The 18,949-nt window shown below is 40.7% G+C and overlaps 2 protein-coding genes and 1 long non-coding RNA gene across 6 annotated transcripts in view; 1 reads left to right on the top strand and 2 right to left on the bottom strand.

Annotated features, from left to right (window-relative positions):
• Positions 1-620, top strand: part of atxn2l (ataxin 2-like) — an 11,372-nt gene extending 10,752 nt beyond the window's left edge. For 2 of the 3 annotated variants that reach the window (XM_010773146.1, XM_010773143.1), the window contains one exon: positions 63-213. In XM_010773146.1, coding sequence (XP_010771448.1) covers positions 63-112 — 50 coding nt within the window. In that variant the 3' untranslated portion in view covers positions 113-213. Of the gene's footprint in view, positions 1-62 lie in introns of all 3 variants that reach the window. The other variant, XM_010773144.1, reaches the window with a different exon arrangement.
• LOC104947180 (uncharacterized) overlaps positions 1-18,942 on the bottom strand; it is a 22,221-nt gene extending 3,279 nt beyond the window's left edge. Inside the window, exons 1-2 of the long non-coding RNA XR_798531.1 lie at positions 18,748-18,942; positions 8,717-8,727 (exon numbers count right to left, since the gene is read on the bottom strand). This is a non-coding gene — a long non-coding RNA (uncharacterized lncRNA). The remainder of the gene's footprint in view (positions 1-8,716; positions 8,728-18,747) is intronic.
• adprh (ADP-ribosylarginine hydrolase) lies at positions 956-8,307 on the bottom strand. Of its 2 annotated transcripts, XM_010773148.1 has the most exons (9): positions 8,158-8,307; positions 6,553-6,701; positions 5,600-5,714; positions 5,395-5,503; positions 4,980-5,078; positions 4,791-4,896; positions 2,938-3,204; positions 2,033-2,247; positions 956-1,411 (listed from the first exon to the last, which is right to left on the bottom strand). In XM_010773148.1, the coding sequence occupies exons 2-9, from the start codon at positions 6,588-6,590 to the stop codon at positions 1,263-1,265; spliced, it is 1,098 nt and encodes a 365-aa protein (XP_010771450.1). In that variant the 5' UTR covers positions 6,591-6,701; positions 8,158-8,307; the 3' UTR covers positions 956-1,262. The 2 variants fall into 2 exon arrangements, with proteins under 2 accessions (XP_010771450.1, XP_010771449.1); XM_010773147.1 differs by lacking the exon at positions 8,158-8,307 and having other exon boundaries at positions 6,553-6,890.
• Positions 18,943-18,949: the final 7 nt, after the last annotated feature.

The raw sequence follows: 18,949 nt of genomic DNA, 5'->3' as shown, positions 1-18,949 counted from the left end.
CTTGAAGTAGCATTTATGTGTTTTTTTTTTTTTTTTTGCTGTTTTCTGTTTACCTCCCACAGCAATGCAGGTTCAAACGCACCCTGCCCCCTTCCATCAGCCTGGAAACTAAACCCCATCTGCCCCCTCCCCACCTCCTTAAATCTTCTTAGGAATGAGCCCCAACATCCCCACTGCCTGCTGGATGTGAAGCCCAGACTGATTTACACATGACAAACTGACAGGAAGTGCAGAGGAGAGAGGAGGATACAAAGCCTCACAGCACCTTATTCTCCCGCTGTAGCGTTCTTCATCAGTTCAAACCTCAGCGTCAGCCCCCAGATGAGGAGGACCTTTTTATTTCGAATGATGAAGGTGCGTCCGGCCCCTGCTGCCATCCTGCTCTTCTCTCCAACTTCCTCCCATTTCAGAGACATGAGGCACCTTTTGGGGCGGACTAGTCGGAGAGGAAGGAACACGGATGGAGACCAGCAGCAGACGCTCTCTCTTCCAGCAGTGTGGGGTACCATGACACACATGGGAAACAGACTGTCGCGGAGCTCTTGTGAATACAGCATGAAAGGAAGGATGTGAAGAGGGGATTTTTAGCAAATCATTTTCCTTTTTTAACTCGATCCAGTAGTTAAAACCCACCCCTATGCCTCTCCTCTCCTGTAGGACAATATAATTATTAAAAATGGACAAGACAAAAAAAATATTAAAACAACAATGACCAAAAAATAAAGTTTTCAACTCAACTTCAAAGCCTTGTTTGTTTAATTTATTGAAACATGAATTGTGTTGGCAGTTACAGTTCTGCACTGCAGGAAGCCACTCTAATGAGACACACACATTTACTTTTCATTAGACAATAACAAGAGCACATTTCATTTGAAGCTCGATAATTCACTGCCATTATGTCAGGCTGACAAAACGACATAATTGTCTCCTAGGGGATTCTTTGTCTTCTCTTCACTTTCTCATTAGCTGGGATTTGTTCCACTCTGGTGTAATTTAAAATGGTCACTAGGGGGACTCCTCTTTATACATCCGCGTCATGAGGCACACTTGTTCTGGCAGATGAGACTCTTCTTCGGGTGAGTAAGGCACTCCGCCTCCCCTTCAGTCAGAATGTCACCCCCCCAGTGTGGCTCGGTGTCAGCGCTCTGGTTCGATGAACGGCAGAGCGCCACCCAGCTGTCCGTCGATGTGTCGGAGAGTGTGGCCTCGTTCCCCCTCAGTGCGTGACGTCAGGACACAGTCAGTGCAGCAGGGTCTGCTCCTCAGTGGGACAGGGCGTAGAGCTGCTCCCCGCTGCGCTCCAGCCGGTCCCGGTACTCCAGGTTGCAGTAGTTGCCCTCGGGGACCCCCTGGGTGCCGTACAGGAGACCCCAGCAGCAGCCGGCGATCACTGCGGTGCTGTCACTGTCGCCTGGGCCGGAAGGAAACCATAGACAGTGTTACTTAATTTAGAATAATAGGAAGCTCGAAGCTAGAATGCCATTTTTATGACTGACATGGCATATATACTTTTTACCTTTACACTATACTTTCAAAAAACAATCTATTAACTTTTATTCTCTATTGCAAATATATTTATACTAGGAGGTATTTTTTAATGGCTTATGATACTCTGAATTTTCTTTTTAGTCATGCTATTATTACTTTTAATGACAGATATGACATTTTAAATGATGTACTATAATATGACTCATTTATTCATGCCAAGACTTTTGGAAATTGTTATACACTATATACACACACTGCTATAACTTTTGTCAAAACATTATAAAAAGTAAATTTTCCATTAAATCTTTTCAGCCATACACTGACACTTCATGCAAGAGAAGAGTACGGACACATTTTAAAATGTCAAATGATCAAAGAAGTGGTGCTGTGATTACCAGGCTGAGCTGGAAGTCTAGGTTTAAAGTTGAAAATGTGGAGGTTAAGAGTTTAAATGAGATGTTTGAAGCTTTGATGGGATGTAAGTTACTGCAATACTCCTCTCAGCCTCCAACATCATAAAGGCCCCCATTAAAATATCTCTGACCCCCATGGAAGCCGGCTCTGCTCATCAGCTCCTCCCAGTCACCCCCCGCCCCCAGCAGGGCGTCCAGCGCGATCATCGGGGCGTCGTGTCCGCTGCGCCCCGCCCGACCCGACAGACTGAAGCTCTTGTAGTCCTCGTCTCTCTCCGCTGGGCCGTAGGAGGAGGGCCAGATCACAGGCCCCACCCCACAGGAGATGCCCCTGGTGTCCAGGTACCTGAGGACGGAGGTAAGAGATAGTCCTGACATCCACACTCTGCTCAAATCTAATGATTTTCTGAAGTGGCCCTATTATGTTTTTAGGGGTTTCCCTTTACCGTAGTAGGTTTTTGTGAATGTAAATGGTCTACAAAGGCTAACATCTCAAAGTTCCCTCCAGAGGGAGCTTCTCTTCCACACACCTGCCTGAAACGCCTCCATTTGACTCCTATGTTTATCTCCGTACCATAATGACATCACTATGTAACACTTGAGCTTCTATTGGCTAGTGCTCCAACATCTCTATGTGGTTGACCAATCACAACAGAGCCAGCTAACCAATCAGAGCAGACTGGGCTCTGGTTTCAGACAGAGGGTGAAAAGAGGTGCCGCAGCTCAGGCAGTATGAGACAAATAAAGAGCTTTTTGAACATTAAAGTATGTCAAAAGAGGCTTAAAGCGCAAACTGAAACTGAAAATGAGAATGATAGGGCCCTTTAAATGATGAAAATAAATATATGGACTTTATATTGTCCTTAGGAGCACTACTTTACTATAAAAAGAGCTCAGTGCTGCTGAACTGAACTTGACCAATAACATTTCAGTACAAATATCACGTCATCCTCTATTAACCTTAAGGCTTTAAAAGGTTAATGGAGAGTTGATGATGTTGAATACAGCATGACAGCTTAATCTCAGCAGCTCATACCACTGCCACTTGTCACAGAAGAAGTCCCAGTCCCTCTCCGTCTCCTCCACAGCGAAGCCCCGACCCTGAACAAAGCACTTTGCTATTGGACAGGCCTCGTTGAGCAGGCCCAGACCCCAGGTCGTGATCGGTCTGCGCTGCACGGCGTACGCTGTAAAAAGAGCCGACGCTACGGCCCCCAGGAAACCTGTCGGGTGAGGGTGGGTCATCCTGCCCGTCTCCACAGCAACCGCCACCAACGACAACAGCTGGTCCGGCTTTGGATACCTCGAGGCGGGGACAAAGTATTTAAGTCATTATCAGCATTTGTTAGGCAGGATATGTAGCAGCAGGGTTCTACTTAATGAGGTCCATCACACAGCAGAGTGTTTTCTGCATTTATATTCTGTGTGGATACTGTTTATAGTAATTACTTCTTTGCATGCTTTAATGGACTCCACGGCTTGTTTTTTTTCATTTTCTGCTCATTGATCCCACTGTAGCATTTATCATAAATTATTTTCAGGAAAAGAGCAGAGTGCCTTAAATGTCAATTTAAAAGTGAAATGTCATGTTATCTCGTGTCCTAGGTTGACCAGACCAACTGGCGCTGTGACGGTCAATAATTCTACATCACTTAAATTTGTTCCTATTATTGTGCCTCATCATCCGAAGCAAAGACAGAGAAACACTAACTCTTCGTTTTCTTGTTTTGTAAAAACATCCAATGGATTCCTAATAAAGATGTATCTACAACCGTGATGAGATTAGAGCTAAGTGGATTCATTGAGAAACACAATGAATCAGAACTGTTTGGTTGTTTTTACTTTAATGATTTTTTGAGAAGAAAAGGTCAAAACCTGATTCTCTCTTCCCCAACCTCAAGATTTTAGCTTTTTCTGTGATCTTGGAAACCTATGGATATGAAAAATCTATGGCTATATTTCTTTACAGTTTACAGACTTAGCAACAGTAGATTAATAAAGTGGATTTTTTTATCAGCTTATCATTAGTTTCCTCATTATTTCCTGAGATAATATTAGATGTTGTAGATTTTACAATCTAGAGTGAGGACACGTATTCACACATACCTCAGTTATTTTGGACTCTGACCTTAACTTTGAAAGTCACGGCTGTAACCTCAGTAGGGCAACTCTTTCAAAAACATATTAAGAGTCTTTATATATCAAGCTGAGTCTTTTAAATCCCTCATATCATCAGCTAGGACTACGGTAATGCTCTCCTCTCTCTTGCAGCTGATAATAAATGGCCATTATTGTGCCACATTTGACAGAAAACAGTCGTTTCTGTCTGAGCGGTGAGTCTGGATTCTTTGAAGTGTTTCATCCATTTTATCATTCATATTTTATTTTGGGGTTTAGAAAATCATAGCCACAAGTATAGCCATGTTACATGAACCACAACACATTAAAGCTACATACAATATATAGCTATTTAATATACAATTATTGGACAAAGGAAATAGATACATAGGAATGGAAATTAAGATGAAGAAAATCGATTTTACAAATGAATTTTAATGAAGAGCACATTGATTTTACTTGTAAATAAATGGTCAGTTGAGATAAATGCAAACAAATCAACATTTATGGATTTCAGACAACAAATTAAACCCAGTCCTAAAACAGGGGCCTTTATTTCCAGGACCAGATGCCATTAAGAAATATAAAATTAATAATGAAGTGGCACTTAAATGGAAATCAATTTGAAACATGGATTTGATTTCCTCTACTTTTCCCTCTGCTCAGGAAAACAACACTGCAGAGTAATTGACAATTAGAAAATAATAACCCAGCCATGCATACGAATCAGACTGAGTTATTATGTTTTTATTGTGAGGATGAGTGTCTTACCTGAGGCCGATGCACATGGACCTCATTGCGGCTCCACAGCCCGTCCCCTCTGGGTTATAGTTCACTCTGAAGCCCCCCTCCTCTCCGGGCTTCAGCTGGGAGACTCCTGAAAGAGCAGAGAAGAAGTCAGATCACTGCAACCACTTCAAATAAATGTGATCTGATTTCAAAATGAATAAATTGTCTCACCCAGGATGCTTGAAGGCCCTGGCTTCCTCCCCTCCATGTCCTTCATCCCCTCCACATATCGTGCCGCCACATCATGCAAGAGGTCCTCCCCAACCTTGCCTGAGAGGGAGACGAGCGTTAATTTCTGCAGATGCTTTCCTCATAAACTTTTTAAAGATGATAACATGGTTGCCCTATTGCAGAAAAAGGTCAAGTAGACATTTCTACCATTTCCTTCCACTTGTGCAGAGCCGTAATAGAGCAGCAAATCAAGTAGAAATTAGATTTACCTTTAGTCGGGGGGGGGGGGGGGTGGTATGATTTCCAATGGGGCCTCAACAGAACACTTTCGACTATCAGATCGATCCATTTAACGCCTCATTGGAAACAAAACAAGCAAAGGACAGACAGGAGGGATAATGTTATTGCCCCTCACCAGTTGCCAGTCCTTCGGCCGTCGCTAGATGAAGGACTGTGTCGTCGCTCACCGGCCAATCAGGGAGCTCGGCCTTGATGTTCTTCAGACCACCGAGCTCCTTCAGCTCCTGTAAGAAAGGAACACAACAGAGGGTTATTATACCTTTAGCAGTGGTTAGGCAGTTTCTATTCAGCACTTCTTTCTATGTTCTTTCTGCAATCACCTGATGAATGGCCGGTCCCGACTCATTATACTCCCACAGCTGGTTCCTGTATCCCAGAGCATCACCAGCTCCACTCAGCAGCATGGCTGCCTTATAGTGCTCCACTCCAGCAGATCTGAGGGGGCAAGAGACTCAATTAACGCTCTGTTAACAACTGACTGCCATTATGTAAACCTGAGCAGAAGGACAACATAAGATGAGGAAGCAACTCAAGGGGATATTTGAGCTTTTTTGTTTTATAGCCTATCTTTTTTTCTGAAAACTTAAAAATACAATACTATGCTGTTTTTTGTTTTACGATGTTTTTATTTATTTTATTTTATGGAAATAGTATAGTATGTTGTTCTTTCTGATATTTCTTGCCATACTTTACTATAACTTTTTTTTTTATATTTTCAACATACTATAACATTTATTTTCGACATAGCCTACTATACATTTTTTTATATACATGATGCTTTTTCTCGAATTTAAACGAAATATTCAAGACATGTTGTTGATGCTATAATCTCTTCCTATCTTTTGACATAAACTATTGCTTTTTTTTCCACAATGTTATACATGGGCTACAGCCTACTATGACTTGTTTGATTATTTTTACCATACAGAGAGCCACCTCCTCCAAGCCAACCAACAATAACGAGTCGTAAAGCCGGGATGATCATATAAAGTGACGTCAAACAACTCTAACTGGCGGTGTCACTGTTACTTGATATGCAGCAGCGTTGGCTATAAGCGAAGCATGCAATAAACACCTTTTTTGTAAAGATATACACTTGTGCCAGGCATATCACGTAACATCGTTGGCCTAGCCTATATTATAACCGTAGATTCAAACATATAGGCCTAAACATCTCATCTTGAACGTTAAGAATACTGATATGAGAGTCATTCATTAATATATTTCACATGCTGCTGCAGGAAACCCCTCCCTTGAGCAGTGGAAGTCTCACCGGTCCATTGCAGCGCGTCGATCCGCAGTATCAGGCATCACTAGCGGTCACACAGAGCACCTGACACCGGGGCTCAGCCTGGAGCTCTGCACACTGCTCACCCTCTCCTTGTGTGTGGCCAATATTACTCAGTCTCAGCTCGGAAAGGCCTGTAGCAAACAATCGCTTTATTCACTAGAGTTATTGTATGTTAGTTTCCAAACCCTGGTCGAAAGGTTGAATTCGCAGAAAACGTCGAGGCTAAAAAAAAGGCGCAGCTGCAAAGCTATTTTAAAGGGCTGCTTTCCAGCTGGCAAGATGGTCACATAAAACAAATGGCAATCGTCTCTGTAACAGCAGAGTAACATTGACTGGTTTAAACAGCTGCACCTCATAGATTTTCATTCATTTTAATCTATGTAGCAAACTGCATAAATGTAACGATTTCCCCGAGAAACACGCCTTTGTCATTGTTTTGGGTCTGAACAAAATAATGATTGAACCATGGATTGAACACATGTATACAAGTAACTTTTTATAAACCAATTCTCATGCATGTCGAAATATATTTGAGTATTGACCAAATACACACTTAATGTTCACTTTGTCTTACAATTTCAGAGTTTGCATATTAGTGCCATATATATATATTTTGTTTTTCAGTAGCTTCATTTTTCATGTGACTAAATGACTCCAAATCACTAAACTGAATAATAAGTACACATCTCTTTTTGTATAGGATTTTGATGTTTTTCTGAATGCTGAAATAATGACAATCAACAATTAAAAACGGTGGATTTCTGTCACAAAATGTCATAGAATGAAAACTAAATGCAATAAGAATAGATGTGTCCTACTCCCCTCAATGTGCTGGGTTGGAAGAAGTAGTCAGATCCCTTACTTAAGTAAAATGACAAATAATATGGTCTTAAAAGCCCTGATTTCAAATGTGTACTTAAGCTAAAGTAAAAAAGTATTAGTGCATAATATAAAGTACTGAAGTTAGTATTATCAGCCAAATGTACTATGTAAAGTAAAAGTACTCGTTATGCAGGATGGATATTTGCATTGCATTATATCATTATGGTTCAAATGTGGTCCTGTTTTTATTAATCTAAGAGCGTTTTAGTATTGTAGTTGTTCAATGTGGACCACATTTAGATACTTGAAATACTTTGTAGATTAGTAGTGCAGCACTGCATTATACCACAGAAGCATATCATGTGTTTTCTGGGGACAAAGTAACTTTGAAAGGATTAATAAGTACATGATATGCCTTTGGAATGCAGCCAAGTAGAAGCATCAAATGGAAATACTCCAGTAAAGTACATTATGTCAGGTACAGTACTTGAGTAAATGTACTTAGTTACTTTCCACCACTGTTTGTGTGCACTTTGGATGTTTTCAGTGCATTAAAAAGAGTGGTTTGCCTATAGTGTCTCACTCTAAGAGATACAACCAAAGACATTCATTGGTTTTATTAAATCGAGAGTCACATCCAAAAACTACATCTCAGCCTCAGGTGCTGAACAGGATGTTCCGATTGCACAGAAAGACGGCATCTGCTTTTTATTCCCTTGACAACCAGAAGTGATCTTAGCATGTTTGACACACTTAAGCTATCACCTCTGGGTTGATGTTTGTGCAGCGGGGTGGCGCTGGCAGAATAAAGAGTCCCTCGATCCACCAGAGGATTCTCTCCAAGCTTCAGTCTCTGTCAGAAAGCATCCATCCTGCAAACACGTCCTTGAATGAGACACAGCATCTGTCTTTGACCCAGTGCTCTGGTGCTGAAAGGAGAAACATAAAGAGAAATCTCTTCCAATAAAGCATTATTGGAGCCTTTCCCTCCACAGGGTGGCATGGTTTCACTACAACACACTTACAGCGGCCTGGAAAACACACTTGGTGATTGACACAGGCAGCTGGTGGATCCCGATGCCAGACAGTGATTCCCCATGGCTGATGCACACGGTCAGTCTTCGCTATCAGACGATTATTATAAAAGAGGACGTAAAGATTGTTGGGGGGAGCCGAGGTTTCAGCAGAGAGGCCGCCTGGAGGCTATTTGTCACATGAGTTGTCAGGGGCCATAAAGCAGGGATGGAGAAAGGCACAATGAGAAATAAGAATAAATGGTCCATGTGAGGACTCTGGTGGAGCCTATAGGTTCAGACTCTGTCACTGTTGTAGCAGCTGAGGGACCTGCTGCCTTTTAAGCATGTGTGTTTGAGAACAAAACAGGATAATAAAACATATGAGTGCGTTAGTAATGATGGTTGGATGCTAACTGAAAATCTCAAAAAAGCCAAATTGATAAGCTGCACACAACACTTCACTCTCAAAACACTTCAACATTAGTTCTATAATCAACAGTTACATAAGAAGATTAATAACCTCTTGTTTCTGTCAAATAGTTAGCTTAGCTTAGCATTAAGACCGGATTTTACAAAGCATATTCTTTCAACTGGTGTGTCATTCAAACACGAATCGGATTCGTTTTTGCTGCACTTGAGAACAGCAGTTCTAGTGGTTATGGATTAATTTTGATAAAAGACTTTTACTCTTAAGACCTGCATGAATTATGAATGGATGGTTTTTCTTTCTTCCAGAAAGTGCCTCGAAGTTAGCTGGAAAAAGGGGATAATGAAGAAGCCCATTATGCACTGCAGACAAACCAAACAGCATCAAAGATATCTTCCACTCGCCTCTATACTAATTATCAAGCCAGGGACATTTCTTCTCATGTGATTATAATGTTTTTTAAATTGCCCCCTTTGGCACAGTTGAGCTCCAGTGAGCAGCTTCTCCACTTCGGTGGTCGGGTCAGGGCTGCTTGGCGACAGGCAGAAGGTGCAGGAAGGCTGACTAATCCCGACAAACTTGCTCCCAGGTTGCCTCTTATGAGGGATGGAGCAGAAGAGTATATCACATTTGTGTGATGTGTTGGCAGCAATTTCTGCCCCAAAAGAGGATGATCGATGCGGCTTTGCAACCAAATCGAACTTCCTTCCTCCCCAGTGGATTAGACAATACCTGTCCACACACATTTACAAATTCCTCCAACATGATACATTTATCAGTGTGAAAGTGTTTGATTAGAAACATCCAGCCTTTCTCACAAAGGTGTAGCAGAGTGCTCAGGATGGGATTTATAAATTAGTATACGTTTTTTTATTTCAGGAGAGCTAAAATGATTAACAAACTCTTTAATTCAGTTACAATGATAATGCTTAGCTGTTTAAGCAATTTTTCACATGAAAATCCAACTTCTAATGTGAGGTTTTATTTATCACCTGTAATATTAAACTGAAACTGAACTTAGGGCTTTTGGGGCTTTGGACTATTGGTCGTATAAGAAAATGGAAATGTAAAGACATTGTCTTAAAATCTGAGTGATTATATTTGGTATTTGTCTTGTTTTTTGGAATTTAATAATAATTAATGAATAAAGAAAATAAAAAAGAGAGGAATAGATAATAAAAGATAGATATCTTTTTAAGACCGATTTACATTTGGGTGATGGAGCTTTTAAAGATGACAAGAACAATTAATAAGCAATAAAAGAGGTTGGCACTGCTGCTATCAATTGTTATTATAATGTGTTGGTTCCAGGTTAGAATTTATGTGCATTGTTTTAAAAAACACATGAAAAAGTTGCTTATTGGCTGCAGACCTAGTTTGGTTTAAATATGTCATATTTTTCAGATTCACCCATCCCATCTCCCACCCCTGTCAGAACATAATCCAAGAATAAATACAAGATATGTCTGCTCATGTGTCCCTGCTGTTCTGCCCCTCATCTCACAAGGCAACCCTTCCTGTAGAAATGTGAGAAATAGCCTCAGTGTTGACTCCTGGGTTCCAAGATGGCTGCTGAGATGGTTTGGTGGTCGGAGGAGCTATCAAGTCTCCATCAGTGGCAGCGACCGTCACCATTCTCCCACGAGTAGCTACCTCTGAATAAAAAAAAAACTCACAACCTCCTCACCCGGCTCCCCCATCCTTACCCTTACCCCCACCCTACATGCGGCGGGCCATGAGTGCTATTACAAGTTACAGCGTTGCCTAGCAACTGGCTGGTGGATTACAATCGGGGATGTACGTGGTGGAGATTTAACGCTGTTTATGGGGGTGTCAATGTGTGTTTAGTGCTGTGCTGTGCGTGTATGCAATTGTGCATGTATGGGAGCAGAGGGAACAAGTGTCTGAGTGAGTCAGTTGTGTGTGTATGTGTGTGTGCGTGCGCGCATACGGGAATCTGTAATTGCTGACGTGAGTGTGTGCGGATGTGTCACGAGTGCTCTGTTTCTCCTGCAACTTCCAGACAATATACTGTAAACTTTGACTCAAAGTGTCCGTCTTTGTAAAACTTTGGACATTTTCAATTTGACTGCTGCTTGGGTTGCAGATTGATTTCACAGTTGGCCGGCATTTTGGGAATTACACTCATTTTGTTTATTTTTGAGAGTTAGAGGAGTGATAACATATCTGTCTGTTAATAATGTGATGTTACAACCAGGGACAGTTAGCATAGCTTAGCATAAAGGCTGAAAAGAGAGGTACACGGTTAACCTGGCAAACAAAATAACATTTTTAAGCACTTTTCTTTACTCACTTTGTACATATATACACCTGAACATCAGCAGGAGAGGACTCTTTAAAGTAGAGACACTACATACTGATATACCCTGAACATCAGCAGGAGAGAACTCTTTAAAGTAGAGACACTATTTAGACCCCTGGACTAGCTTCCTTTATCAAGCCCTGACGATTAAGGGCTTCTGGGAAATGCTATTCGTTAAAAGCTGCACCAAAAACTGAAATGTAGAACAGACAATGATATTAGATTGTTTTAAACATATGCTAACCTTATCTTAGTATATGTAGTTAAATACATAACAAACTGTTGAGTAAGGGTGTGTTTAAGGCTGCATTTTATTTTGTTGTCATTGTTGGTAGAAAAGTTGATGGGATTTTGAATCAGGTTTTCTTACTTCTGAATCAACCCAGGGGTTCTGGTTTCACTTTATTTCTCTGCGGGGAGTATCTGTTTATGCCAGACTATTTCCTAGCTCCAAGAAGTCGACAGGAAACCAGCAGACACTCCAGGAAGTCACATGTCCTCTCTGTAAAACAATGACTTGTAACTATTTTAATGTTTTTGTTTTCTACAAATTAAACAAACAAGATATTCAGTACAACTCAGTATGCTTTGGATGGATTTTGGACAGAGCTAGGCTAACTTTCTCCCTTCTTTGTGCTAAGCTAAGCTAAATTAAGCTAAAATAAACTAAGCTAAAATAAACTAAGCTAAAATAAGCTAGGCCAAGATATGCTAGGCTAAGATAAGCTAGGCTAAGCAAAACTCAGCTAGACTGCTGCTTAGGGGTGCATACCGGTTCCCGGTATTACCGGAATACCGGTTACTGGCAGCTATGGTATACCGTACCGAAATCAGACGCGGTTTTCAATACTTTTTAGATTATCTTTTTTTTTTAATATATATAAAGTTACGCGTAATATCCTTAAACTCATGCCCAAACCGTCAGCCAATCAGATTGCACGTCTTGCAACAGCTTCGGTGATTGGCTTGATTGTCAAGCAACGCCCTTCACCTTCCTCCCGAACGTCTGAGCCTTTCGGTTAGTTTTCGTTTTTTCATTAGCTCGATGTCGGCACGAAAGCTGTGTGGCTGCATATGACTGCCAGTCTGAATGGTGGGGTCTGTAACCACTGCAAGAAGTTTATTTCTGGGAAAGGTGGCAACACATCCAACCTCTCAAAACATTTGCTATTGTCACATAAAATCAGAGTACAGGAATGTACAGTCTTCAAGCCCGTGTTGTCAAACGTGTTTTTCATTGTTTGTTCAGTACTAAAAGGTTGAAGTCCCACAATTAATTGTAATATTCATTTGACATTTTAACTATATCATAAAGCGCTTCAATTTTTCCCCAAATACAACATGAAAGTATCACGATATGTATCGGTCGAGTATCGGTATCGTTCAGTGGTATCGGTATCGTTCAGTGGTATCGGTATCGTAAGAAAGTCAACGATATGCATCCATACTGCTGCTGTAGCTTTATGTTTGAAAGACAGGTGTAAGAGTGGTATCAATCATATTAAATGTTCTCGTTTAAATCTCTAGCAGAAAGTTTATTTCCCAAAATGTTGAACTACATCCCAGTCTTTCCTTTCATCAAACCAGCCAGAAAACGTTTCTTTCCCAGGTCTTCCAACTTTCATTTAATGCGGACATAAATCTTAATGTATTTTTAATTTATGTCAGCCTTGCTCGGAAATGTGTCCTGTGAGCCTTGCATAAGTGCACCGCAGGATAATGAAAGGTTGCTCTTGAAGTTAATGTTGTAGGAATTACTCGACTTGGTTGTAACCTGACCGATTAATACATTTTCTTTTGAAGCATCCTTACTCCTCAGGCTGGACAATTCTGATTGAAAAGCTCCACTGGAATAGATAGTCTTTTGCTTAATGTTACTCGTCACATTTGTCTTTGTCAACACTTAAACTTTGGTTTTACACATTAGGGTTGGTTGTAAATGGCGAGATAGCCTACTGATTGTGTACAAATGTTTTCAATGGAGATTTTGAAGACGTTGTTTGAAAGGAACATATTTTTTTGATGGCTGGATTGTCATGTGTAATAGTCTTTATAAAGCAAATTGCTCCACATTACACTAAATAAGTGTCTCTCCACAACAAAAGGCACTCTTATTTTTATTTTTTTCAATAAATCATGAATCCCTGAGGACTTTCAAAAGTGTTAGGAGAGTGAAGAATGTGTCCCTGAAATGTAAAATCAATATCTCAACAGAGCCGGAATAATTTCAGTCTCTACGGTGAAGCGTTTTCTAGATGATTAGATTATTTGACTGTTTTCCTGAAGAAGGCCTCCCTTGTTCATATAACTAGTCTTTCAGATATTTTCAGGGAGATAAAAAAAACCCATTTAAATTATTTGAAATTATCACAGCTACTCCCGGCTACGGAAACATTTATCTGACAGCTCATCTCTTCTTCTTACTGTCCTGTCATGTCCGTCATTCCTCCTTTCTGTTCCCTCTTTTTTTAGTCTCCGCTCCTTTCTGCAGCTCAAACTTATTATTTATTAACACTGCACTCTCAAAACACTTCAACAGGCTTTCTGATTAAACAGCCGCAGCTTACGTCATGTAAAAAGGCAGCGAGATGATTAGGAAAAAAACATTGCCTCTAATGTCAAGTAACATTTTGTTTATGTTTATCAATCAGGTTTTACATAATGAGGACCTTGTTTGGTACGTGTTACACTGCTGCCTGTCAATTAACATCGTATTTCCATAAAACAATATTCCTCTCATCACATGTCACCCACTGATTAGATCCGGTAAAATCCTCTGAATCCCTTGTTATCTCAATGCATACACATGAAGGCCGGCATTCAATCTCCAGATAAAACAAGTGTGCCAGATAATGATTGAAGCCTGTCTTGTTAAAGCCATTTAAGATGCCATACTGCCTATATGTGGTGAAGTATTTCCACACCGCTGAAAGGTTTACAACAGCTTTGTTCGATTAGGGACACGTTTAAGGTTTTAATCAACGTTCTCTTTAAGTTGCCTGAGGAATAATATATCAAGGAGTGCAATATATCAACTAAGAGTGCAGACTGCTTCAGTTTCAGAGGCTTTTCCAGCACAAGGACACAGTTTGTATAAAACAAATTCAATAAAGAAATGTTCTTATTCAGCAGGGCACTCTGAACAATGACTATATAAAGACTGCAAACCAACATCATACAAAAACTGATTTTCAGATGCCCTTTCAAGCCTTTTTGCATATCAATGAAGTGTTAATAGAATTTTGTGAGTGGCTGGCTGCAAATCACCTGAGGCTGTATGCATGCAGGGGAAAAAGAAAGCAAGTCAATGCCATGCTGCCTTTGTAAGGAAACATTTAACAACTTTATACCTTAGCTCAGATTTAGAGATTGCTGAGGAAAAAGCTTGTCATCTCAAGATGTACGACAAACGTTCAAGTACTGAATAAATACAAACACATTTACCGTGTTTGATAATATCAACCGGGACTAAATTACATTTAAACACAGCATGCAATGACACCTCAAACTGCTGCCTGAGGCTTTCTGTGATGAATAAATAATGTGTGCATGGCATTAAACGAGCTTTTAACATTAATTCTTATTTTATTTCTATTGAAAAAATAAAAAAAGGTTGTACGGATAGTTTTTATTAGATATTTTGTAAGACTTGAAGGCAAAAACTTTCCAATGATTCATTTATTGGAAAAACAAGTCAGAAGGGTTCAGCACAAAATTAACATTGAATATGCTAACTAGGCTAACTAATGTGCACTCTCCGAATGGGTCCTTTCGCAATGATGATGTTACTCAGGGACAGGCAGCTTAATTGATAACAGTTCACAGGTAATACAAAGCCCGCCTTCTTTGTTCATTGGCTCCTAATAGGATAAAGTATAACAGGCTCTGCTTGGTCGTGCACTTGAGAAGTCGACAGCGCCTCTCCTACCACACGCTTACTCTCTAAATGTCAGTAAACATCTACGAAGAGGGTATCATTTAAAAGATTTGTTTTTACAGATACGACCAAAACAGATTTTCTTCTCTTGGGAAAACAAAAAAAATGAAATGTATTGTTTTTATATACTGACATCTCAGGTGTTCTTGTGACCCCTTTTCATTGGGAACAGTTTAGTAGTAGAAAACTGATCCCATGTCAACAGTTTCTAAACCTGGTTCCTATGTAGTGTTTTTGCACCACGCGTATGCTGATAGATAAAGATTTGAATCCAAGAGTGGGACTAAAGGCACGGACACACCAGGCCGATTATCGCCGTCGGTGGGCGTCACGGCCCGTCCACACAGCGGTGTGCGTTGTCGCTTGCCGGCGGGCATGTCTGAAGCTCGACCAACAATCAATCCCCTGAATCTCCCGCCCCGGACACACAAGCAGCGGTTTGATTGGCTAGAGCTTGTACTGGAATATGATTTGATTGGCTGACGCTTCCGTCGAAGCTTCAAAAGATAAACATTGCTCAACTTTTGCAGCGTGCACCGCGAGAAAAGCTACGCTTTGCTCCCACAATGCAGTTCGGTGAAGCGTGACGTCAACCCATTCAAAGTGAATAGGCAGAAACGTTGAAACTTCAACGCATGCCGCTGTGTGGACGGGCCGTAAGGCCGACGATGAGCGTCGACACGCCCTACTCAGACTGGTGTGTCCCGCACCGTCGGGTCTTTTCAGCCGGGCCGACGCCTTTTCGGCCGAAAATCGGCGGGCAAAGGCAGTCGGCAAAAGAAATCACTGATTGGCTATTCAGCTAGCGAATCAGTGCATGAGAAGGTTATCATGCAGTCTGTCTTCCGGTTGTTGACTCTTTTGAATGACGAATACAAACTACCGCCGCCTGCTGGTAAGGAGAGTTATTCAGAGCAGTTCGTACGTGCTTCTTGGCCGTCGGCTGAAGTCTTTGCGATGTGTTCCAGTGCGACACATGGCCAAAACGCAGAGACGCGAGGCGACGCAACAGTCGGGGTCTGTCTGTGTCAGTTCTTTGTTGTCAGATTGGTCTGTCCGGGCCTTAAGAAAGGTTGCAGTAATTTGAGGAAGGTGAGAAGTCATTACTGTCTAATCAGGCTGGGCAAAGGCGAAAATCTTTAATAGCTGCCTCCCCTCAGTGATTTCCTCCTCAAGTTCAATAGAGAAATTAGCGAGCTGAAACCAGTTTTGAAGTTTTGTATTTTGTATTCATCCCTGCTTTTTGCACAAGTTGATCACAGCCTGCGGGCTTGCTTTTATTACAAATCTCCATGATATTGACTTTTGTGCAATATAGCGCTTTATCTAATAAGGTCTTTCCTAGCAAACAATATATTCATGATTGTATAAACTGTCAGCTGTATTCCTCTCAGTTGGAAGAACTACTGTACTGCATACATTTTACTTTACCATGAGAAAATGTAAGACACATAAAACATGCACATTAACGTGCGCACTCATCTGCACATGTCACAGTTGGTCATACACTCATGTAAACTTGTCCTCTGACCTTTGTTACTGCTCCTCCAGCCACTCGCTCAATGACTCCCCCGTCAAACATATCTTAAATGTCTCTCTGTATATCCTCACGCAACATGTGAGGGAGAATTCCTTCGAGGACAACAGCTTTAAGATGTGTTTTATGTTTTTTCTTCCAGCAAACAAATCTACACCTGCATGAGTGGACTTATAATATCTGTCTTATTCAGAGACTCCCGGCCTTTGGATGTATAGCGCTATAGGGGATGAGGTGGAAAGATTGACAAGGTAACAAGGGCAGCACGCAGGATGATTTGCAGATGTTCAGTACATACATGCACACGCTTCAGGCTAATTGCTTCACACTTTCTCGTCTGGACTTATGAAGTCATATCATCAAAGCGTGTATTTTTGTATGCCTACAGCGGGTGCTTTCCCTAAAGATTAGTATGGATTATCCAATCATGAGATGAGAGAGAAACACTGCGAAAACAGTTCCTTAGGTAGTCTGGACTTCTCTCTGAATGATGTGCTGTTTATACTTCATCTTATTGGATATTGACTCAATCGCCTCAAGTGTGTGGTTGAATAATATTAATCACCTGGATCAAGACAGGAGACTTTATATTGTCCTAAACTTTATTTGATTTTTGGGAGGTAAGTGTCAGCCATGCATTGTGACTGCATACAAAGGAAATCTGCAGTTATTGGATCTGAATGTTTTAAATGTCTTGTTTGTCTCCTATAACTTTATTCTCAGTTATTTGGATGCATTTTCCTCTCTTGTCACCCTCCTGGCAGCGCCTGCATTTCTTTACAAAATGTTGCCATGACACTTTTCATCCCCTTTCATTTAAAGCATTTCTATTTCACACATTTATGGGCCAGTGACTCATGCAATACATCCGACTATCTCATCTCAATGAGGGACAAAGCGGAAGGAGCACTGGGACTGAACGCCGTGAGAAGCTCCAGTCCTTTTCCTTCCGATCAGTACACAGCGACCTTGCTGCCGCACAGTGCAGAGTCAGAGAAAAGACGACCTTGGTGTTTTCAGATTGTTTCTTTTATTCTGTTTGAACCTATTCATTATCTGAGCAAGTGCAGATGCCCCTATACAAATCTATAGGAAACACATACTGCATGTTGTGAAGCAGTCAATATGTCGCTCTGTTTGAGAAGAGGTATTTTGTATTATGTCTAACATGACTTTTATTATACAGTATTTTGTTTGTGGCAAACATACGCCTATACATATAGCTTATAGCACAAACTATATTTGCTATCAATAGTTATCTTCTTGAGGATTTTTCGGTAGCAATAGATAAGACTGATATTCATCTTCTAATTTTATCCGTTTTATGGTCTTAGTTTTAAGTCTTCTTCAATTTAACTTGATGTTTATTTTAAAACACGGCAGGGCTACTTCGAGATGTATATTTTGAGCCACATTAACCACAGGAACTTCAACCATTTCTTTGAGTTTACGGTTTATTAAAGGTCACCTGTTATGCACTTTTTCATGTCTTTTATACACAAATATGTGTCCCATCTGTTTTCAGAGACTCTGACAGTTTAAGAAAAAAAGATTCTCTCTCTTTTTGTCCTGAGCCATTTATATGAAAACCTGTCTGAAAATGAGTTGATCAGATTTGGGCCACTTTATGAAGTCATAACGATTTTTTGGCTTATGAAGCCATCAGCCAATCACCAACCAAGGTAATACCCGCCACCTTATAATAATAATAATAATAATAATAATAATACATTTGATTTATATAGCACACTTTAAAGACAATGTCATCTCAAGGTGCTTCACAAAGCTATAAGGATAAAATAATAAAATAAATCAAATAAAAATATATCTAAAAGGAGCATATTGAATAAAATATGGTAATATCAAAAATCAAAGGTTAAGAGCATAAAAGGTTTTAAAAAATTAAAATAAAGGACGTTCAGTAAAATGCGGTGCGGAACAGGTGGGTCTTGAGGCATTTCCTAAAAACTGAGAGTGAAGCCGAGGTCCGTATGTTCTCTGGAAGCTGATTCCACAGACGTGGACCCAGGGAGGAGAAAGCACGCTTTCCCATGGTGACCAGTGACCAACATGCACACACACAATCATGTTTAAGGTAATTTAATAGAGCCTCACCTCCCCTCTGTCCTCATTATAAAATCTGAAGGCATCAATGGACATGTGGAGCTTGTCATCCTGTGTCCTGGCTAAGAATTGAGACCTTGAGCCTGGAAGCTGAGCGTCAACAAAGCACCTATGATGAGGAAAAACAAAAAGAGCAACACTAAATTAGCACTCATTGACTACTATAACCAGAGTCCACATTACCCACAATGCA

Source organism: Notothenia coriiceps, unplaced genomic scaffold, assembly GCF_000735185.1.
Source record: "Notothenia coriiceps isolate Sejong01 unplaced genomic scaffold, NC01 NC01_scaffold00012135, whole genome shotgun sequence".
In the NCBI taxonomy this organism is placed as follows: domain Eukaryota; kingdom Metazoa; phylum Chordata; class Actinopteri; order Perciformes; family Nototheniidae; genus Notothenia; species Notothenia coriiceps.
Note: the sequence above shows the minus strand (reverse complement) of the source record. Positions and strands in the feature narration are given on the sequence as shown.

Excerpts from the sequence above, each read along its gene's own strand:
- adprh (XM_010773148.1), bottom strand. The coding sequence starts at position 6,590 with ATGCCTGATACTGCGGATCGACGCGCTGCAATGGACCG. Across the intron at positions 5,715-6,552 it reads CGACGCGCTGCAATGGACCG|ATCTGCTGGAGTGGAGCACT; the intron begins GTGAGACTTCCA and ends TTGCCCCCTCAG. Across the intron at positions 4,897-4,979 it reads AGGGCCTTCAAGCATCCTGG|GAGTCTCCCAGCTGAAGCCC; the intron begins GTGAGACAATTT and ends CTGCTCTTTCAG.